The 24,213-nt window shown below is 38.0% G+C and overlaps 1 protein-coding gene across 2 annotated transcripts in view; it reads right to left on the bottom strand.

Annotated features, from left to right (window-relative positions):
* The window catches only part of GPC6 (glypican 6), a 970,469-nt gene that overhangs the window by 678,924 nt on the left and 267,332 nt on the right, over positions 1-24,213 (bottom strand). For both annotated transcript variants that reach the window (XM_042460070.1, XM_042460071.1), the window contains exon 2: positions 4,463-4,621. In XM_042460070.1, the coding sequence (XP_042316004.1) occupies positions 4,463-4,621 (159 nt within the window). The remainder of the gene's footprint in view (positions 1-4,462; positions 4,622-24,213) is intronic.

Raw genomic sequence — 24,213 nt, 5'->3', positions numbered from 1 at the left:
AAGGAACAGGAGCTTCTGTGAATTTTACCCAATTTCCCCTGTTGCTCATCATTTCTTCTCCATCCTTGTTTTCAGAGGAAACCTCTAAACCCACTGACTACAGCAGGCACAGGAAAGCATCTCCCTTTATTGAGCAGATCACTTTACAGCACACAGCCAAGACTATATTCATTGATGAATGTCACACATCAGTAATTGATAATAAAATACAGAATCCATTTAAAAAATCCATCATAATTAGAAGTCCTTGGCTGTGGAAACTAATGGTAACGTATAAGTAGTACTGGTAATTTAACACTAACTGTGGCATAGAGTCTTCAGGATCCTTTTCACATAGCATAATTATAGCACTATGATTCCATTTTAGTTGCCATTCTGTACATCCTGCAGAATCCTAGGATTTGGAATTTGATGAGACACTGGAGGTTTCTAGGTGATAATTTTAAATATGCTTCCTTAAACTGCATAAATAAGGATTCGATAGGATGGATCCATGGCAATTGCAGTGGAATCATACAGCTGTAATCATGTAGTGTGAAAGGGCCCCAGTGTTTTTGCTTTTGTTTTATCCAGAGACTGAAAACATATTGATAAATATGTTTTCTCTTGGGTCAGCACTTTTGTGGCCAGGGTAATAAATTAAGGATCCCCACCTAAACATTAGGAAGAACTTCTTGATGGTAACAGCTGTTCGACAGTGGAATATGCTGCCTTGGTAGTGTGGTGGAGTCTCCTTCTTTGGAGGATTTTAAACAGAAGTTGGATGGCCATCTGTTGGTGGTGCTTTGATTGTTTATTTGTGCACAGCAGGGGGTTGGACTGGATGTTCCTTGAGGTCTCTTCCAACTCTATGATTCTATGAAATGGTAAATTACATCTCCAACATAGCTGCATCCAAAATGCCCATTTTGCTGCTTCAAAGAGTTACTGATATACAGTTGCCCCTCCTTTGTTTATTTGTTTATTTATTTTATTTTTATCCCGCCTTTCTCCCAAAATGGGACCAAGGCGGCAAACATATATAAAAGTAAGTTAAAATTGTACAATTAAAATCATAAAATTGTACAATTAAAATCATAAAAATCCTTTCTCATGGACTTGAGATATGTGTTTTTGATTATTCACAGAGGGGTGACCTCCCTTATCCTCAATGGAGTGCGTTCCCACAGCATGTGCTCTGCGCATACACAGGAGAACACGGCATATTCAAGCCTATAGGGCTTGAATATGTGCGAGTTTGAATTTCCGTGGGGGGGGGGTGCCCCAGAATGGATCCCTCACGGAAACAGAGGGCTGACTATATTTCCCTTCAACAGAGCTCTCCAAAGAGGCAGTAACACTCACACATGTTAGCATGCCTAGTAACAAACATGCCCCATTATTTTCATGTAGAAAGCAAAAAATCTCTCAATTACTTCTCAGTCTTTGTGGCATTCAAAATACAATAGTAACAAGTAAAATAACCAATTGCTTGCTTTCCTTTCATTCCCACCCTTTCTTGAAAGTTTTAATTCTTTTGACACTAACAAACTAATTTTCATTCCAAACCAATATAATATACATTCAAAAAGAAAAAAAGAAAGAAAAAGATAAAATAAATATCAGAGAGGAAGGGAAAAAATGAAACACATAAACCATAAAAGGCTCAATTTTATAATGACTAGATAGATAGATAGATCCACCATTACAGATCTAACTAAACAATCCTTCTAGAATTACTAAAATTCATAACTGCAGATGATTATGTTGTTAGGTTTCTTATTGCTCAAATAGCCCATAAATAGTTTCCAATCTTTCAAAAAGTCTTCAGTTACCTTATCCTTTAGTACCCACATTAATTTGGCCATTTGGATTAACACAGCAAATTTAACAATCCATTCTTCTATCCTCTGAACTAAAGTCCATTTCAAAATCTGGGCAATATTCTTACTGCTGTTATCATGTAACAAAGAAGTAATAAAGACTTATAGTCCAGTTCTTTAATCATAATGCACAACAGTAACATTTCTGGTAACAAATCAGCATCTATCTTTAACATTATTTGAATCAGAATATAATAACTTTTTGTCGCTTTACAAGTCCACCACATACAGTAAGAAGAAAGGAACCCTCCTAATTGTGACATCTTCAACACTCATTCTCCATTTGCTTTATTTTCAAGGATATCATGGTGGTATCATGGCTTGATTTTTTTTTTTTTTTTGCCCTTGATTAGGTCAACCATATTCTTAGACATTCAGAGGATATCTATTATAAAATAAGCAATTGGTGGTGATTTGGGGGGGGGGTGTAGTCTCTAGAACAACTTCATTCCACTCACAGATGCAAATCAGATTTTGTAAGTTCAATATAGCTGTCTTTCTTAATAACTTTTCACAAAATGTTGATTTTTCATTTATTAGGGCCATAAATGACCATAAAATACATTATCTCACTATTCCAGTTAATTTCTATAATTAAACATCGACCTTGTCCATCTTCAAATATCAATTTAGGTTGCAATGTTTGGCTCATTTTTTTAAAAAAAGAACTATACTGAGAAAAACACTACTGTGTATGGTGCTCCTCCTCCCCATAGCAAACGTCTATGTATTTGGACCATAGCTGAAAAGATCCTGGGAGAACTAAGCACCTTCTTCTTTATCAATATAAAACAAAGCTCACAGAAGCTCAGAACTTCATAGGGTTCATAGTGACTTGTGGTTGCAGTGCAAAAAAGGTTTTTGTTTTGTTTTGTTTTGTTTTGTTGAGCTGTGATGACAAAAGTTGTGTGCTTTGGGGGAAAAATTATCTTTAAAAATACCCAATCTGTTTCTAATGTCATTTGGGGATATGGATATGCCTAATGTAATAAACTGGGCCTTGCATCTGTGTCACAGATTCCAGCCACCTTCATGGCCTAGGTAAAGGGAATATATGGCATACCTCACTTGATCTTGGACATATACTAGTATATAAAGCAAGCTAGAAATCATACTGTAAGAACAGTTCAACTAAATTTCCATAATATCTATCTATTCTTAAAAACATATATATTACTTCTCAGCCACACAGCCATTTTAAAATAGGGAAAAGAAGCATTTGGTATTTAAGTGAGGGAGATTTAATCTTTCTTCCACTCATGCTTTTACACAGCAGGCAAGACTTCACACTCTCAACAGTCTAGTTCATCATATCCTTCTAATTAAAAGCAGTAATCAGAGGTAAGACATACCAGCTGTAAAGGAAACTCCTTCCCTAGAAGGACAATGAACTGAGTGTGATATCCAATTGCCTGGAAAATACAATTAGCATTTGTTCCAAATGTGTGGCCTCCTATGAAACCAAGCAATCCCAGCTAAAGGATTTGACGGTATAACAGATTCCTTGCCTGTGCTTTGTAAGAGGCAAAACCCACATGATTGGCAGTCTCACAAGACTGACTATTGCTGGCTTGTTCCTTTCGGACTACCGCAAAATAATCAAATGTTTAGGGTTACCATATCTTGAAAGAAAGAAAAAAGAGGACACATTTGCTGACTATTTGAAATTACTGACCATTGTGAAGATGCTCACAGTAAACACCCCTACCAGATAAACTGTTATAATTGCTATTAGACATATTCCTAACTTTTCTTGTATTTAATAACAATTTTAATGTATTATTTAGTAATATTTAATAATACTAACAACTAATCTGCTTATAATTAAATTATAATTAAATTTTCAATATCTAATAGTTTTAACATGAAATGTGCTCAAATTAGCACAAAAATATACTACGAAACACATTGGTATATGAAACCCATATATCTGTATAAATAAAACCAATTACCTTGTGGTCAGTCTCTTTCAATTGCACTTTATTCTTCATCCTGACACTGGCTAGCCTAAGCTAGATCTGCAGTTCTCTGTAGATTGCACCATTTTTAACAACAGCTTATTGTTAAAGAGATAATTGCAGAATTCTTCGCTTTGCTTCTCTGCCTCTTCTGACAGCTATCTGTCAGAAGAGTCACCCACATCCTCCAACCTGGAACTTTGCATGAAAACTTGAACATTTTAAAGATCTGCCTGGTCATAAATTTTAACTTTCCAAAAGAAAAAGATGGTGCTACTCCGTTTTCTTTTTTCTTTTTTTAAATACACACACACCAACTTCTGGTGTGTATAAAATGAGCAAAACTGAATGTTACATCACTGGTGGGGAACCCCTGACCACTGACTATTTTGGTTTCAGGCTATAGAAGTTGGCATATAATAGCCTTTGGATAGCCACAAGTACTCCATCTCTGCTCTGTAGCCTAACCATTTCTCTGGAATGCTAGCTTTGCATGCACACAGAACTTTAAATGTTTCATTAAAATACTGAAAACATTTGCTTCCTACCTGAAGGAATACAATCCAGCTGATTTACATATAGTTTTATAGATAACGTGCTGTTTGGCTTTAGCAATAATCAAAATTTTAACAGGCTACTTACCATCAAATTTCTTGTGTCTGGACACAAATGTAGTGCGCACAAAATGACTTGTTTCATCCACCAAGTTCTCAAATTCCAATTTGCTTTGCTGGCTTAGTTTGTCTTCCATTTCTGATGTGCAGCATGTATATTCCTGAGGGCAAATTCTCAAGTGTTCCCCTGCAATGAGAACAAATAAATACATAGTATAAATGGAGGCATGGAAAGCAAACAAGCCCATCAGTACATGCATACTGACAAGTCAGTATCACTCTGAAGAAATTGATTTTTCATGTATTTAAAGACCATTACTATCTTTAGAAAGATATAAACATTATGACACTACACTGCAAAATGTGCCTCCAGCTGGAAATATGTTTACCACTTGTGTTCTTCACCCAAAACTATGTTTGGATGCAACCAAATGTCCTATTTTCTTTTTCTTTTTCAAAACATTCTCAAGCATGAATTTGCCACTCTCCCATGAGCCTGTGCTATGTCTTCCATGGATGGTTTGTAGCTTTCATTTAAGTTTTTGAAAAATGCATGTTACTACTTAAGTCGGTGAGCAACATGCAGCCCCTTCAAATGTTACTGGATTGCAACTCCCATCCTACAACTCAAAACCTGCTCCAGAGCACTGGGAGACCCGGTTCAGCTGGTTTTTCACATTTAGGGCTTTAGGAGAAATAAACTTCTGTTATGTCATGGGTGTTAGCACAACACTGGATTTAGGCTTCATAAATGCTTCCCTGGAAGCCAAGATGACTAAACTGAGGCTGTCATACTTTGGCCACATCATAAGGAAGCATGATTCATTAGAAAAGGCAATAATGCTGGCAAAGGTAGAAGGCAGGAAAAAGAGGAAGACTGCAGACCAGATGGTTAGACTCAATCAGGGAGGTCTCGGACCTGAGCCTGTAGGACCTGAGCAGAGAGGTTGAGGATAGAGGTTTTTGGAGGTGTTTCATTCACAGGGTTGCTATGATTTGAGGCTGACTCAAAGGCTGTTAACAACAACAACTTGATTAATGCTAGGAGATAATAAAAGACTTGATTGAAGCACAATAACTTCTTCTTTTTAAACCAATTAATGCATTAAAAAGAACAGGATTTCATTAAACGGTACACCTGAAACATCTTTTCTGTTGCCTAATATTTATGATATACAGTCCGCCCTTGCTTTACGTGGGGGATCCATTCCGGACTCCCCCGTATAAAGTAAATACCACGCATGCTCAAGCCCCATTTAACTGAATGGGGCTCGTGCACACAGCGGCGCAGTGGTGCAATGGCGGGTGTGCCCCATTAGTTGCGATGGGATGTGCTGCTCCCCATGCTGCCACACTACATGAACTGGCTTAGCTCCTTGTACAGAATATGATTAACATCCATGGGGATGGGAAGAGGATGGCATGCACGAGTAAGTGTAACTGCACACACCACTACTACACACATACACTGCACAGTTTTGCATGAAAGGAGATCTTTTTCTCTACCATCATTCTAAATATGAGATATTTGTCTTGGTGGCATTGCTATAGTTTAAAAACATGGACAAGGAAGGAATTCAGCATTTCAGGGAAATTCCTGATCACTGGAACTTAATTTTTGATTCCTATATATAACATTATACAGCTCAGTCAAGCTGAATATAATGCATTTTATGGTAAGACTGGCTGCTGCACCCTCCTATAGACAACAGCTGAATTCATGTCAGAGACATCAAAAACATCATTGTGTCAAACAATGCAATGAAAGGTTTAATTAATGTTTATGATATACAGTAGTCAGCAGGGATGCAATGGAAAAGCAATGAACATGTTTTCTTTAATTCCAAAAATTTATCTCTTCCTACACCACACCAGTGTTTCTGACAGTACTACTTTCTTCACTGCAATCTGCAGTTCTTTAGCTCATGAAATTAAAATGCTCAGTTATTACATGAACTGTGAATTTCCAATTGGTACTGCACTCTGGCTGTCAGAAATGTTTAGCCTGGTGTGCAAGGAGGGGGGAAAATCCGCTGTCTCTCCTGAGAAATGCAGCAAACTATCTGCCCCTGTTAATTGCATGCCAGTACAAATGCTATGCTTCACTTTCGGAGCAACCCATGCTGAATCAAACCTCTGTGAGAATTTTTATAGTAAATATTATTGCCCTTTCCTTTGTAGAAGCATATCTCCTCTCATCTACTGATGTTATTTGGAAAGGGCCCACCAGAATACATGAGCGATAAGGGAGGAAAGGCTCCTTCAGATATTTGGATCCCAAGCAATACAGGGCTTTAAAGATGAGCACCAATGAATGAAAAGTCCATGGCCTGAATCTAATTGATGATCTCAGATAGAGTAGACCAGCTGTATCAATGGGATGCACGTGAACATTTGCATCCCAAATTCCCTTTTGATCAGTGGTTCTATTCTACCTGAGGTTTAGATCTATGTCACTAAGAATCTATGTAATATGATTCCACCTTGAAAAACCAGTCAGAATTCTCATGGTGGAATCTTCAGTGTGTCCCTCTATCTGTCTTGGTTTTCTTGATTGCTAACTCCTGAGCTTCTCTGTCCTCAAAATGGATTATGATACATAGTTGATTAACCATCTGAAGCTTGTAAAAGGGCCTCAGTGCTACAGTGACCACCTAGGTTCCACTGATAGTGCTAAATGGAGGAGTTTCCTAAAACTGTACACCTGATATTTTGGGACAGTGTAAACCTCCAGAACAAGCTGAACACTTATTCACCAGACCAGGACACCACATACACATGGGTTCCAGCTTGTTACTTTCTCTGTGTTATTCCTAATCTAACCTATTACCACATCTAACCCTTTGGTTCCAAAACTTCACAGGTCTGCTTGACTCACAGATGGCAAAGAGAATTAGATTTGGTTGTCAATGTGCATATTTCTGATACTGTGCAGCTTTTGATAAAATCATCCAGTAGTTTCATGTAAATGTTAAGAAGCAGGAAACAGTAGACAGAGCTTGATAAAAAACTGCAGACAACATTCAATGGTTCCAAGCAGAAATCCCCTAATATTACATGTAATTGACCTACAGCTGAGTGGAGTCATGCCATCACCATATCTCTTAATTTAACCCAAAGGGCTGGGCAAGTATAATACTATGATCAATGGCATCACAGTAATATACCATGATCACTGGAGATTGGGATCATACCAACTGACCCCATCCCCATAGTTTACATACAACACATTACTGTGTGTATACACAATATACACAGTAAACAAGGTTCTGCATACAAGATGGACTGGTTCACTGGACCCCGTTTTGATCTCTGTCTCCATGCATTGGTTACATTGCTACATGGCTAAAACACATCTGAATATTGCTCTGTTGTTGTTATTGTAGTGTGACTTCCAGCCATTTCACACTTTTGATGACACTGATGCAAACCATAATTGAATTTTCTTGGTATTGTTCTTTGAAACTTAGAGGATGTGTTCAGCCCAAGATCACCCAGTGGGTTTCCATGAGTGAACAGGGATTTGAACACTAGTCTTCAGGATCATAATCCAATGTTCAAACCACTAAATCACATTGGGTATAGCATCCAAATTAATCTATGAATATTTTATTGCTGAAGTGGACAACATTCTGCTGATAGAGTGCTACACTGAACCTGGTAGGGGCTGCATCACCACTACCAAGAACTTTATTGCACCTGTTTTTTTCTCCATTACAGGTACGGAAAGAGGACGCTCGTGTGCGCGCACGACCTGAAAAAATGGATTTTATCACACATGAAAGCATCCTCCAAAAGGCTCCGTTCCATCCCCCGGCACCCAGCCATCCTCATTCAGTGCTGACACGTGCCACTTTGCTTGGTCGGAAGATGTCCGACCAGGAGATTTCACACGCCTCAGCACTGAACGGGGACAGCTGGGCGCCGGGGGATGGAACGGGGTCTTTTGGAGGATGCTTTTGTGTGTGATAAAATCTGTTTTTTGCAGTCACTGCCAAGATTCCTACTGCTATTATTGCTAAATTTAGGAAAAAAGAATAATGAGTCTCTGAGGTGCAGGACGGGGGACACAGTGCTCCCCTGCAAGACAGAACTCTACATCATAGCAGAATATCTCTTTCCTGCTGGGAAAGGAATGGAAGAGAGAGAATTATGTGTGTGTGACATAAAGTTTTGTTGACATACTTCTGATAGTGGTGGCCAATGTAGTGGTGGTCAATGACAGTAGCAGGAACCACACAAAACACTTCTCTGTGTGTTGCTCACCCCTGCTGTATAGGGATGTAGCCAATAATGTTGATAAGCTCTTTACAACTGTCAGGTTATTTGAAGACAAGGACAGCCCTTGTGGAGCCTGACATTTACAATATAATTTTGGAAGCACTGAAGCTGAAATAATGTAGTATCAAAATGTTAAATATAAGGTATGCAGCACTACTGCAAATGGCTCCAGTATTAGGTGTCAAAATTTTCCTGTCTACAATGTTTGGTAATAATTAACAAATGCACCTTAAATTCTATAAGTTCTACAGTTCAGTGAATTATTGTGAGCAATTCTTCCTCATTAATATCATTCATCCTATCTTTCTCATCAGACTATGTGTCACATTCCTTAATTCCTCCAGTCCAAATTATAATTTTCTAATTCATAGTGTTGGAATATTTTGGGCTAAAAAGTCTCAAAATTATCAATATTTATTATTTACAAGCCTTAATTATTTTACAGGCTACAACTATGCTCACAACAAATGCACGCTTTTTACCCTGGAAAACAACATATATTTTTCTATTCTTACAGCACTTGCAGCAAAGATGATATGGCATAAGGGGCATCAGATACAGCTGACTGGCATTTGCTTGCCCCCAGAGTGTGTCTCCATAAAGAAGCTTGGCTGCATTGTTATGCTGTGCCAGCACTATACCAGGCACAAGCAGGAATTAATTCAGCAGTTCTTAGTGACCTGCTGCAACTCATTGAACCACAGTGCTTCAGACTAAAGATGCTGACTTACGTCTCTCTCTTTCTGTTGCCCATATTATATAAATCAAGCCAATCACCTGCTACAAATTCAGCAACTAGTGTTCAGTTCCCATTTTTATTACAGCTGTAATCTCACACCTGTCTGCACTTGCTCCATATTGGCAAGGTCTTACAGTTAAATTTGGTATAATCGCAAATGCCTGGAATGTACGCAACACATTAGAACAGCTTCTGAGCATATATGTATTATTCTCAAATGCAGATAATTGTAATGAATTAAGAAAAGCCTTCCCACAACGTCTTCAAAGGCAAGACAGGCAATATGTACTTGACCCTTTTGCCAGTTTGTGGCCTTACATGCCTCTCACAGTGTCCTCAAACTGAGCATCAGATTGAACTCTGCCACAAATGAGACAGCTCTGAAGAAGTGTTGTGTTCTGTCTTCCCAATGCACCAGAGTCCTTTAGGATATATTGCTCTGTGATCCTACAGAATGCTATGATACAGGAAGATGGTCTGAGGTCCAGCATTCCTGGGCAACCAGTGCCTGGAGAACTTCATTCAATTCAAATTTGTTTACCCCTGTTTTAGCGGTTAAAAGACACACAACAGCTAGTCCTAACGTGACACATGGATATCTGTTATGGGTAACTCCCAAGCCAGTATGAGAATTAAACAACTGAGGAAAGTGGAATAAATCTGTGCAGGTCACTCTTTAATGTGAACCTAACTCTCAGTTTCTGAACCAATTGCTGTTGCATGTTCTCAAGTAATTTCTGACTTATGGTGACCCTAAGGTGAACCTGAGAGTAAATGTGGTGTAGTGGTTTGGGTGTTGCACTTCAACTCTGGACACCAGGGTTTGAATCCCTGCCTGGCCATGGAAACCCACTGGGTGACCTTGGCTGAATCACACACTGAGTCTCAACCTCAGAGGAACGCAAAGGTAGACACCCTCTGAACAAATCTTGCCAAGAAAATCCTGTGACACATCTGCCTTAGGCTCACCATAGGTCAGAAACAACTTGAAGTAATACAGCACCAAAAGTAAACCTAACATAAAATGGCCACATTTGTTCACAGGGAGTTTTACATTCTCCAACATTTCATAAATAAAAACCAGGACATGTGTGGCCAAGCAACATCAGAGTGAGGTCAAGATAGCAAAAGTTGTTAATGAACAAGAAAATGCAAGTTAGGAGAGACTGCAGCAGTTTGCTTTTACCCAGACCTAATGGGAAGGTCAAAATTGTGCTTCCTCTTGTTTTCTCAGTGGTTGAGCTAATTGAATACAAACTACTTTTGCACTTTCTTGGCACTCTGTGTGTTGTTTGCAGCAGTTGAAATAAATCAAGAATGAAGGGGGAAAGTAAAAAGAGGAGAGAGAAACTGGGATATTTTAAAAGTAGCTGAAAAACTGAGACAGCAGAGGATGAATCAGGACTGTTGTGTGTCTTCAGGTTGTTTCCATCTTATGGCAAGTCACATGCTTTCAGCTTTAGGGGAAGGTGATGGAAAAATCTCCTCTGAACAAATCTACTCAAGAAACCCCCATCACCTTCCCCAGAGGCTGAGAGCATGTGACTTGCCCAGAGTCTACAGTGGGTTTACATGTCTGAGCTGGGAATCAGACCCTGTTCTCCAGAGTCATAGTCCAACACACAAACCACTATGCTACATGAACTAGTATACACATGTTTTATGCCAAGAAAAACCCTCTGAACAAATCTTGGCAAGAAAGCCTTGTGACAGTTTCACCTGGAAACTTGAAGACACACAACAGTTCTGATTCATCCTCTGTCTACGCGTCGGACCGGTGCTCACATTATCCACCATTGTGACCAGTTTATCTTGCTCCATAAGGAAAGATAAACTCTAACTGCAAGTATCCATCCTTAATTAAAGAGAATTCACACACCAAATGCATGCATTTGTGATTCATTTAGTTTATGTGTTATTCCACTTTAACTGCACCAGTACCCAACAATGATACAAGCCCAGCTGTCTCAAAACAGATCACGTTCCAGCAACTCCCTGGGGTCCCCAGCTGCAGTTGGGGGGTCAAGATTAGGTCCATGTAAGAGATGATGGACACAGGTCAGGCACGGGTTACAGCAAATTGTCCCAGGATGTTGTTCCCAGAGAGGTAACAGTAGCCACTGTTCACTTTGGATTAAGGTTCTTGCCCCACAAAAACCACTTTTATGTTGACCAGTGTTCATGTCCATCTGCCATCACTGTTTTATCGCTGTTCATTCCCACTCCCACGTCCATGAAAAAAGTGTGAGTAGTAAATGGTGGCAAGGACGAGATGTGGATGGGAATCTTTTTGTTCCATGGACATTAACTTAAGTTAGCATCTGTCTAATGTTTGCCTTTAATGTTGTTTGCTCTTATATTACACCCAAAGAATGGTAATGGCCATATTATTTCTTTCATAGTCCTGACACTAGTTTAACAACCTCAGCTGGAATAGCATAAATTATGGAATTTATGATTGGCTTTTAGCTGGGGATAGGTCAAGAGCTATGAAAAAAATGAGTACATCATAAAAAATATCCCTGTAATTTTAAAAGTTATCTCACAAATCATAAGGAATTCAGATAAGTTAGTGTGATTAAATTTTATTTTAACAAGGGTTCTGTTGTCACTAATGACTGCGGTCAGAACTTTGGTAAAATTTCAGCTGTGGGAGACATAAAAAACAAAACCAATTTCACATTCTGGATACTCTTCTAACAATGAGCACACTTAATTTTAGCAAAAGGTTCATGCCATGACATCTACCACAGCCAACAAAACAAAGTTCAAAAGGACAAAAGTTCAAAACAAAATATTTGTTTATCAGTAAGAATATTCAATAAAGAATTAAAAAAACACCCATGTGTAACCCATAATAAACTTTCCATAATTTGGAGTAGTTATTCATATATGCCACTCCAGACCACTTATCCAAGTTTTATATGACCCATATTGCCAAAGAAGACATGGAAAAGTTTAGCATAAATCACTATAGATACCTGTGCTTTACACAAACCAATATTAGCAAAGGGAATATGTAAACATTTCATGTCTAAAATCGCTTTGCATGAATTAGTATTTGTGATTTTCATGTCATTTCTGACTTATGGTGTCCCTAAGCTATTTAGCCAAGGGTTAAAGGGAGAGGAGAAGGAGGAGGAGGAGGAGGAGGAGGAGAGAGATTATAAGAAATAACCTAGTCTCAAAAAATAAAGTTATAAATATATAAAGCAGAAGAGAAGAAGACATACATGTTTTGTGTTGTTTTGTTTTGTCTACAGTGGTGCAACCCATGTGTGCCTTAGACCAAGAAAGGAAGCAGAAAAGAACTTTCAGCTGTGTAAGATACAGAAAGGGAGGTAGGGACATCAGATTAAAAAGCCACAAAATAGTAATGCCCCCTCCTGAGCTTTGTAAAAATTTTGAGAGGGAAAGGAAGGTGGTCAGAAGGTGGTTAGTTGGACCTTCTGGTATGTCTATAGCAGCCTGTGGCAGTAAAAGCCAGTAATACAGAGTAGTTTTCTTTTCTTTTTAGGGGTAACACTTTGGCCTGGAAAGCCGGCAAGGTGTAGTGGTTTAAGCATTGGACTATGATTCTGGATAACAAGATTTGAGTCCCTCCCTCGGCCATGAAAACCCACTGGGTGACCTTGGGCAAGTCACAGACTCCCAGATTCAGAGGGTGGCAATGACAAATCCCCTCTGAATAATTGCCAAGAAAACATTGTCATAGGTTTGTCTTAAGATCTTCATGTGTTGGAAACAACTTGAAGGCAAATAACAACACTATACTACTTTGCCCTGATATTCTTTTCCTCACCTTGAACATGGAGGAGACAGGGGCAGTGGTCAGATTCCCTCACCATGCAGACTGAGGGAGAGAAGTCAGGACTTCAGGTGAGACCCTGACATCTGGAAAACCTAGATTTGGATGTTTGTGGGGAGGTTGTTTTGGTTTGTTTTACCCTGGCTTGTTGTCCTTTAGGCCAGTGGTTGAATCCAGAAACAAACCCATGGTACTTCTCTGGTGAAGAAAAGAAATACAAGGTTCCTAGTCTGTAGCCAGCCCTCTTGAACTCATTGGAAGAACTCAGATATCAGTGGCAATATTTGTTTTCAATCTTGCAATGATCTGAAGCTTTTCCTTAATGAACTATATATATTTATAGGGTTAGCACAAAGCTGATATGATGTAGCCATCATGGTGTGGCAAGACCTTTCTCTATAGGGGATTTGCTCCTTGTCTGCTAATTATTATGGCTGCTAGTTTCTGCAACATTTCCAGCTCTATGGGATCATCTCAAAGGGATATTTAAGAACCAGAAAAGCTGCAGAAAGGGGCATGCAAAACGATCAAAGGATTAGAATTCTCCTATAGCATTGGGGGCGGTTTGGGTTAGAAAAAACCCAAAGGTGCAGAAAATTATATATGAAATGAAAATGATTGGGAGAACTTTTCTCTGTCATGATATTAGATTTTTTAGTGCTCCACTGAAGTTGATGGTGGGAGATGCAGCAAAGACAAAAATGCTTCTTCGTAGAATGCATAGTTAAAATGTGGAATTAATTGACACAAAATGTAGTAGTGGCTGCCAAGTTGGATGGTTTTAGAAAAGTATTCAGCATTAAATAAATTGATAAATAATAATTAAAAAAAAATACATTCATGGAGGATGAGACCACCAATGGCTACTACTCAGGCTTAGAGTTGTAAATCTTCATTTATTTATTTCTTATGAGCGAGAATGAATAATTTAAGCCATTTACTCCTTGCTGTGAGAGTCTTTGAAAATTGCCAGTTCTGAGGATTCTTCTTATGTTGGGGCCTACTTTGAACAAAAAAGAGAGGTGTTTTTTTGGTGCAGAAAATGAGTTTTTATATTCTGGAACCTTGTGGGATTTGTTGCACTAAAATCACATTAGGAGTGGAAAATAGATAGATATGTTCTACTAATTCAGGATAGATATATATCGCATCCAGTATCAAAGTATACCTCTTTGTAATTAGCTGCTATGGAAAATGAGGTGGAGGGTGTGGGTGGACTCCTACTTTCCTGATGGGCTTCCCACAGGCAACTGAGGGGTCTCTGTGTGATCAGAATGGTGGACAAGATTGGTCTTTGAGTCTCTATAAATGGGAATATCCAGAGGCAACTTGAATTGTATGTATAATCAATATTAGAGATCATCATTAGGTGTGGGAAACCAGAAACAAACAATGATGACGCATGGCTCTTAATTAGAGGAAAAGGTAGTGCCATTTGGAATGAGAAAATCATGGGTTTGATGAGGTAAATGTAGCTATGCTGGACAAACACACAACTTCACCATGGCCAGCCCTACCATTAGGCAGAGCCAGGCTATCATCTCAGGCAGCATATTATGTATACCATGTCTTTCCTATTCCATGCTTTACTGTTGCATTTTGATTGACAAGAATGGAGGAGAAAGAACTGTTGATGGGCTTTTCTGCCTCATGTACCAGAATTGTTGTTGTTGTTGTTGTTGTTGTTGTTTCAGATGTTTTTATTCTTTTTTTAAAACTCTGTATGTCTTTTAAATTATTTTATAATGTTTTATATTATTATTTTAATTTTGTTTTGTTTTTTAAATTGTTCTGGTTTTTAGTGATTTTTTTTCCTGGGAGCTGCCTTTCTACCACTTTGGGAGAAAGATGGCATACCCATTAAATGACAAGCAGGCAGACCAACAGGCAGGAAGACAGATACGGTTAGTTTTGAGTACCATACATCTTGAATAGGTAGTTGGAGGATGTAATTATCTCTTACAAGGTGTTTCAACGTTCTCTCAGCAGCCTTGAGCAGATCTCTAGTGTTACAGTATGTCAAAGAATCATGATCTAACTTCCAGTTTTTCCTGTTTCCAATGTACTTCTATCAAGGCACGTAAAAGCCAGCATATTGTTGCATCCTTATGACTTCCTGCCATCAAAGAAGCAAGTATAATTCTGTGTAATAACAGGCTCTTGTATGTGTTTGTATGAAATGTGGTGAGACAGGTGGATACAAGCAAAGAGAGTACTTTCAGTGGTGGCACCTTATCTTTTGAATACTTTCCCGGAAGAGACTCCTTTGACACCTCTATTATGGTCTTTTGGGCATAAGATAAGGAACATTTTATTTCTCCAGACATTTTAAGAACTGTTTCCAGTCCTTTTAGATTGTAGTATTCTTTTGTTTTGCTACTGGCTTTATTATTACCTTGGTTGGATCTGCCGTAACATTTTCCTTATTTTCTTTTACCTTGGAGCCTTATCGCACAGGGCTCCTGGGAAGGGAACGGAACACGTGACAGATGCATTTTACAGCACACAGGAAGTCCCCGTTCCGTTCCGTTCCCCATCTGTCCCAGAGGAGGACGTTTTTGAGAACTGTTCTGAACAGTTCTCATAAATTGCCTCCTCTGGGATAGATGGGGAATGGATGTGGAATGGAATGGGGACTTCCACTGCTGGTGGCGGCAGCAGCGTTCTATGTGCGGTAAAATGCGTCCCTCACTCATTTTGTTCTCTTCCTGGCCCCTTTTGTACTGTTCCAGCCAGTCCTGTGTGATAAGGCTCTTGGTTTTACTATTGCTGCTTACGTATAGTACTGTTCCTTCCTGTTTTATATCTGTTTAAATGTTGTATAAGTTGCTTTCATTGCCAGGTCTGCAAATGATATACATAAAATAAGCACATCATACTGTACAAAATAAAGGCAACAGTGGTCCAAAAGACACTGCAGAAATAATCCAGTCTGAGACTGGAATTCTGGGAAGTATAGATTTGTGAGACATTTAGGCTTCTCAGAGAGCATTGGTGCCACAATAAACTCCAGTTCCTAGCATTCCCTAACACTGAGCCAGTCTCAAACTGGATTCTTTTGCATACCATGTCTTTCCTATTCCATGCTTTATTGTTGCATAAAGACCATAATAAAGTGGTCTCAAACGGGATTATTTCTGCAGTGTGTGGGACCAGTATTGACTATAAGATCGATAATGAGATATCTGTAATGGGAAAAGCAGTTTTGAAGAGAACCAGCAAACTTCTCACAGATGTACCCTATGATTGTGTCCATTTTGTAATATCTTCAAATACTCATTTCTTTTCCCATCTAGTATCCATATCATTTTGCAAATACTTTGGTTAAAATTGCACACACAAAAATTATATATGTGTTTCCATATACTCCTTCACTTATTTGTTAAGGAAGTTCAGATTTCTTTGTATGAAAGCATGCATCAAATAACTTCCCACTCTCATTCCTACATAAGACACATAACACATAACCCTATACCACTGATACAGATTTAAGAAAATTATACCATACAGAACAATTGCACAAGGCAGTAGTTTCTAGAACATTTTCTTTTCTTTTTCTTTTTTAATGTTAATGAACTCAAAATTTGTGATTTAGCATTCTAGCCAATATTCAAAGTGAAGTAAATTGAAATATCACTTCACTGGACCAAATATTGTTCCCAATGAACAGCCGTCTTGACTCTCCTTCTGGCTTAGCAATTATCTTCTCTGTAGGATATAACAACGCAGCACATTGCCTCACTGAAATTGCATCTGGCATTTAAATTGCACAGTTCAACTTTTCTACTTAAGCTCAGATCTGAACTTGTAATGTTGTAAATTCATTCTTTGGAAACATTTCAGACAAGGCAAGATTGAGGCAATATTTTCCCAAAATATGGTTACCAAATGAGCAGCTGAACATAGCACATGGGATGTAAGTAGTCCCTCTTTGGCATCCTAAACTAGTAGGAAGAAACTGACTTTTCATACCCTGCTTGAATGCATCTGTTTGTTTTCAACTGGAATGAAAAAAGGGGGGAAATATTCTATCTTAATACACCTTTTGGTCCCTTAGAGATTTGAGGTCAATTAAAAAATGAATGCCTTCCAAAACAGACTGATAATTAGTTAACAGTCTCTTCATTATGAGTCTCATGGGGGACATTAATTTACAACGTGTCCTGACCTAGTTGTCCTTGTGAAACCATGAAACTCACAGAAATAGAGGTTGAGGCAAAGCTGTTCATTCTAGCACTACATGAGCACAAGGAGGGGGGAAATATGCAGAATTTTATGCTAATATGCTTGAAGATCATGTCCCCTTCCTCTGCCATAATACATGTCAAATTTATAGGTTTACAGTTATTTTTCTAGTGACATAACCAGATGTGAGACAGCATATGTATGTATACATCTGACTACAGAGAGCAAGTCAGTTCACTTTGAAAAGAATAAGAACAGAATTGTACAAGAATACCCATGTAGAACCAGATCCCTTAGTTGACTGTTATGGCCCAAGTCCACTTGTTAGTTTGAAAAAGACGAGCCCCAGAATTCATGTGAAGTATTGACTGATGAAGTTCCCATTCATTCACTGCATTTACACTAGCTGGCACTAACAAATGGATTTGGATAAGGATGTAATTATTTGAATCCCATTTTGGGAGAAAGGCAGAATATGAATCTCATAAATAAATTAGTAAATTTGCTCTTTTCATTCTCAAAGGAAGCAAGAAGTGATTTTAGCAATTTTTTTCTTGTTGCAAGAAAATCTTCAAAACTATAGTTTTCAGCTTTTCACATTTATGTCCAAACTTGCATGTGTTATTTTTGCACAGTAAAAAAAAGTGCATTCATGCTGTTTTCTACACAGAAAATGCTATTCAGTAGGCCCTTGTCTACTAAGGTTTGGTTCCATGAAGCCCGCTAGATATAAAAATATGTTGATACTAAAGTCTCGTTGAATGCAATAGTAAAATGGTGTCACTTATATAAAATTGCAAAATCAAGGTTTGATTCTTGGATTTTTTATATATATATGCAAGCTGTGGATGGTTGATTTGTGGATAAAGAATCCAGAAATGTGGAGGGCTGGCTGCAATTAGAAGCTTATTTTGCACAAAATTTGCATGGTGTTTTTTGAACAGAAAACAATACTTTCTGAAGAAATATTGTTTTCTATGCAGAAGATGCTGTTTCCTACATAAGAAATTCTGTTTTCTGTGCCAAAAATTAACCTTTTATTCAGAGTAAAACCTGTTCTGTGAATATTGTCATCAACCAGGTTTCTCCTCATCAGGATTTCTGGCCACTTAAGAGAAACAGTGTCAACTAATAATAATAAAATCATTCCATCCTTAGATCCAGGATCCTGTTTTCTAGTTCTGGGTAGCTAAGCAATGACACTCTTTTTTCTTTGTGATCATTAATGGAGCCAAATCTTCTAGGCTTAGCTGCAATTGTCACAGTAGCTATGAGTAACCATGCAACCATGCACTGCTGTGAATTGTTCCTGCTATTATGTGAACTATGTGATGTGATTCTAAATGGGTAATTAAGACATATCAGTACTAAAAGACCTGCCCCTCATAGCAATGACAAGTGCTAAGAAAGTGGCTTGCATTCTGAACTCTTGTGGGGGGAAGTTTATTTGGACTGTCATAAGTGCCCGTGCTTCAAAATTTACCACTACACTTCTGTTCACCAATATTTATTATCTAGTGTTATGCATTTGAACATAGCAGTTTCAATTCTCTGTTATTGCTGATAGTAATTTACGAAGATATCCTCTCTGTATTGGTTTAATTCCCATTAACTCTCTTGTATGATGATAAGGGCACTTATACTGTGTGTCATACTTTCTGATCTCAATGAGAGTTCCATCAGGATGTGGAAGTGTCCCATGTCTAAAGGAGTCCTTGTGTGTGCAGAAGGATATTCCAACCAAATAGTCAAAATCACAAAGTGAGATGAAAGGAAAAATTTAACAACAAACAAACAAATAGAAGGTAAACAAAATGTGTACTTTTTATTGTGTGGTATACAGGACCCTAATGAACTCCCCTATCCCTTCAGTGTTCTTCCCAATGGGAGAAAGTGGCTGAAATCTGGGAATATTGTTTACAACTAGGCAGGCAAAATCAAAGAATGCATATATATATATATATATGGTAGGTCTAGATTCTGCAATGAAATGAGATTCTAGGGACCTACAGTGTCCCCTTCATAGTGAAACAGAGTTAAAGATTTTGGATGATATTTGTTAATTATTAACAATTTATTGTTAGGTGAGTTCCTGTTCTAATGTTATGACAGATGGCAGCAAAAATCAATCTCAAACCTCCCTAAATATGTGACAGAGTAAAATAAGGATGCAATGTCCAGTGCCAAATATCTCTCCTACCACCTCACAGGATAGTTAACTTATCATGAAGAGAACATTGTAGCCTTGCAGATACACATACATTTTCAAAGCGAATCATAATTTATCCTGCCAAAGCCACATGCAATGCAGAGGAAGTCATCTGCAATTACATGGTTTCTCATTTTCTTTCAGCTGTCTATTAATCCAAATCCAACCTTTCTATTAGATTATTTGATACTGCAACGGATCAAAGTTACATTTACAAGGAGATCAAATAGCCACTGGCGCTCATCTTTAAAGATGATTTCTTAAGACATGTACATTTTTACTTCTTACTGTTCTGCTAACATTGCCTTTTATTCCATGAAAGCCTCCCAGGTTTATATTAATGATACTTAGATAAAAGAAGAGCGAACACATAAAACTGAAAGCAGCATTTCAAGATCTGCTTACTATGTTCGTATTTAGACATAGAGCTGGTCTTCTACGTTGTCAGTTATCTTCATTATTACCTATAGAATTATATTCCTGGCAGCTTCTGATATTTGGCAAGGTTCAGAGCCTTCAAAATCAATAACCAAATGTAATAGATTCTTGCCCTTCATCTCCTTTAATGGCAAATGTTTGACCTTTACAGTTAAAGATCAACCTGAAAGGAAATCCACATCTGAATTTCATGCCTTCTCTGTAGTGATCTCTTTAAATATTCTTCCTTATGTACTTCAGCGATAGACATCTTCCTTGTTATTTACTTTCCTTTTTTTAAAGCTCCACATACTTTTTTTTTTGCAAAGAAAGTTTTTGATAAAATTCTCTATTCTGCCCTTGGCTTTTATCACCAAAATTCACCATTCTCATACTAAGACGGTTCTTCAGGCAGTCAGAGGAGAGAAAATTCCTAAATTGTCCAGCTAAATATAATACAACCCCATAAAGCATACAGACTTTTTGTTATCAGATAATCTGTATTGAAAATAACTAAATGAAATAAAATATGTTCACACAATCCCCAATGAGAAAGTCAAGGTTCATTTAATTTTAAACTGATGGGACATAATCCAACCATTAGTCCCAAATAGAGCAAACCCAATGTGTTAGTTGGTAGAGAGATCTTGTAGCACCTTTGAGACTAACTGAAAGAAAGAAATTGGCAGCATGAACTTTCATAGACTTCAACCTGCTTCCTCAGTCTGAGGAAGTAGACTGTAGTCTACAAAAACTCATGCTGCCAATTTCCTTCTTTCAGTTAGTCTCAAAGGTGTGGCAAGATCTCTGTACATACTGATTCTGCAGACTAACATGGCTATATCTTTGAATGTGTCAGTTGGATTAGACTATGTATTGACTCACAACTCCACTATTGAGTTTATGGGTCCAAATTTTGCTTGGGATTAACCAACACAATTCCAGCCAACAGGGATTATGTAAGTATTTATTTATCATTTAGCAAGTGATTCAATTGGTCTACTCTATTTGGGACTAGTACTTGGATTTAGCTCAGAGATGTTGCTCCACCTTTCACTTATATCCAAATTTGATTCACCTTTTACCTATATACATTTACTCACTTCCACTGAACTCCGTGGATTTTACTTCTGGGATTGTCCACTGAAGAAATATTTGTGTACCCAGTTTTGTTGATATCTTCATTATTAGCTATAGGTTTGGTATGCCTTCTGTATCATCCCACACATGCAACTTTCCTAATTTCTTCTAATTCTGTATCTCCCCATAAATGTAACCTCTCTAATTTCTCAGGTCTATAGTAGGGGTGGGTGAGAACTTTGCTTCATTATCTTTTCAGTGGTCCAAAACACATGGGCCAAATGATGCAGATTATGGCCACATTTGGGGTGTAGCTTTCAGATGATGCATGCTTCCAATGTAGAAGCTGCACCGAGCCCACATCATCCGAAAAGAACCAGGCAAGAAGGAGGAGATAGACTCCTGCTCCTTCCAGTGGCCCAGTTTAGAACTGGATTGAAAACTGGTGAGTGTGAGTGATGTGATCACATTGCAAACGGTGCTGGCACAACATCATACCAATCTATTCAGCCCATCTGTTTCAGGCCAATTAGAATTTACCAAAACTATAGAAACTTCAACAAAAATCATGTTCCTTGTCTCTTTCTTGTGCTGGAATTCTTTATGCAATTTGGCTGTTTCTTGTCTGATGCATTAAGAAAGCTTCTCGTAAAGAATGTGACATTTGGAGAATGTTACTCACATCCCTAGTTAGTAGTACTTTGGCAAATGCATAGACCATCCCCTAAGTACTGACCAGGTTAAAGAAAAAGAAAAAAGAAAAACAGCAACAACAAACCACTTAAGAACAAACCAGGGAATATGCATGAAATATAATAAAATATAATAATCTGTCATATGCTTTTTCAGTATTCACATTATGCGTACACACAGTATGGTCCTTTGAATACAATAGGTATTTTCTAGATATTCTGTAATATTATAATAGTAGGACAATAGAGCTATTGAACTTTCCCTGAGTCTTTGATGTCATCAAAGAAAGCTGGGGTAGTGCTATTTATTACAGTGTGCTTGTGATATCGAAACAAGTCACCTACACAGTCAAGGTCAGAGTAGCATTAAAGAAAAACAAAAACAATAGTGCACATCTGTCCACTAAATGATATGAATACTAGTATTGGCTTTAAAAAATACAAATGAGCAATTAGTCATGCTAATTATATCCATTTATTATCGGCTAATGATTCCCACAGTGCCTTTTGTTTATGGAAGATAGATTTATTGGTCTATAATGTGGAACATCAAATTGCAGGTGATATTAACTGTCCTAATCATTATGCTCAAAGTCTGAGCAATGTTAAGAGTGCATCCACAGTTGTCAAATACTTTTGAGACCAAACTCTTTGGCAGCACCTTGCTAACCAAAAATGTAAATCAATGTACTTAAAAATCTATTGATTTTGGTTTCTTGTACATTTTGATTATTTTGCTGGGGAAAAATATATGTGCCTAGTTTGTCTTAACCAAACCTGAAAGCCTCTGCAAAAAAGAACTGAATCTTCTGCACATTATCTTTGAATGCTTACTTGAAATAGAGACACATTGTATTTAATGGGCCATATCTGCAAGAGCTCCAGCTTGAATGATAGGACTCTGAAAAGTCCTCTGATCCACTTTATATTACAAAGGAAAGAAAGAGAGTCGTGGGATGGCATTTGATTCTTCACAGTACAAATTCCATATTTCTTTAATATTCTCACCAGTGTTAAAAATGGAACTGTTGGACTAATCTGGACTACTTTAATACAAGATGGTTAGAAGCAGATCCCTCTCCACCGGGGATTGAAAGAATATTCAAAAATATTTTTAAACATGGCCAAAAAAGTGTTTCTCCAGTGTTAAGATTCTAATAAGAAAAATTTGCACAGGTGAACATTTCTGCAGGTGACTTTCTCATTGGGGACTAATCTGCAGGTTTGGATTTATTCTGCACATAATTCATGAATCATTTAGATGCACAGAAAACAATAGCATCTCCTAATACTCTTTGTAATTCTCTCTGTATATGGGCGTGCATGTGTACACACACGCGAAAAACACACACACGCAGAACACTGCATTTCTCTGTACAGAAAATACGAGAAGAAATAGTATTTCCTGTGCAGAAAATGCTATTTTCTGCACATCTGTGTCTACATGCATGTGCACACACATCATTTTAGGTAACATCATTTTCTGTACAGAAAATCACTTTTGTGCAGAAAATGCTATTTGTTTATTTATTTTTTTGCATAAAAACACCACATGTGAATTTAGCCCAAAATCAGTCCCAAGCTGCAAATAATATTTGACATCTGCACAGTTTTTTTACTTGCCTGCAATGAGAATATTTTTTAAAAATTACTTTGTTTTTTTCTTACAGACCAAAATTAGCCGATAATTGCACCCCATGATATGGCATAGAACAAGGCTGAAAGAGTTGTGTGTGTGTGTGTGAGAGAGAGAGAGAGAGAGAGAGAGAGAGAGAGAGAGATATGCCAGGAGCAATAAGAGATGGTTCCACCCTTTCTAAAATATGCACACAGATTTCACACTGACCCAGTCTTGATCACCACAGGTACATTTATTATGTCAAACAGGAATAGCAGGTGAGGAACAAAGTTGCAGAGAGGGAAAATGATGAGAAGATGAAGAAGTCCCCATCTTCAAAAAGGGGAAAAAAGAGGATCCCAACAATTATCGTCCAGTTAGTCTGACATCAGTACTAGGAAAGATTCTGGAGCAGATCATTAAACAGAGAGTCTGTGAACATCTAGAAGGCAATGCCATAATCACAAAAAGTCAACATGGGTTTCAGAGAAACAAGTCATGCCAGACAAATCTGATCTCTTTCTTTGATAAAATTACCAGCTTGGTAGATGAAGGGAATGCTGTGGATATAGTATATCTTGATTTCACTAAGGCCTTTGACAAGGTTCCCCATGACATTCTTGCAAACAAGCTTGTAAAATGTGGGCTAGACAAAGGAACTGTTACATGGATCTGTAATTGGTTGACCGGCCAAACCCAAAGGGTGCTCAACAATGGCTCCTTTTCATCCTGGAGAGAAGTGACCAGTGG

This window comes from Sceloporus undulatus, chromosome 3 (assembly GCF_019175285.1).
Source record: "Sceloporus undulatus isolate JIND9_A2432 ecotype Alabama chromosome 3, SceUnd_v1.1, whole genome shotgun sequence".
Lineage (NCBI taxonomy): Eukaryota > Metazoa > Chordata > Lepidosauria > Squamata > Phrynosomatidae > Sceloporus > Sceloporus undulatus.
This window is presented reverse-complemented; position numbering and strand designations above follow the sequence as displayed.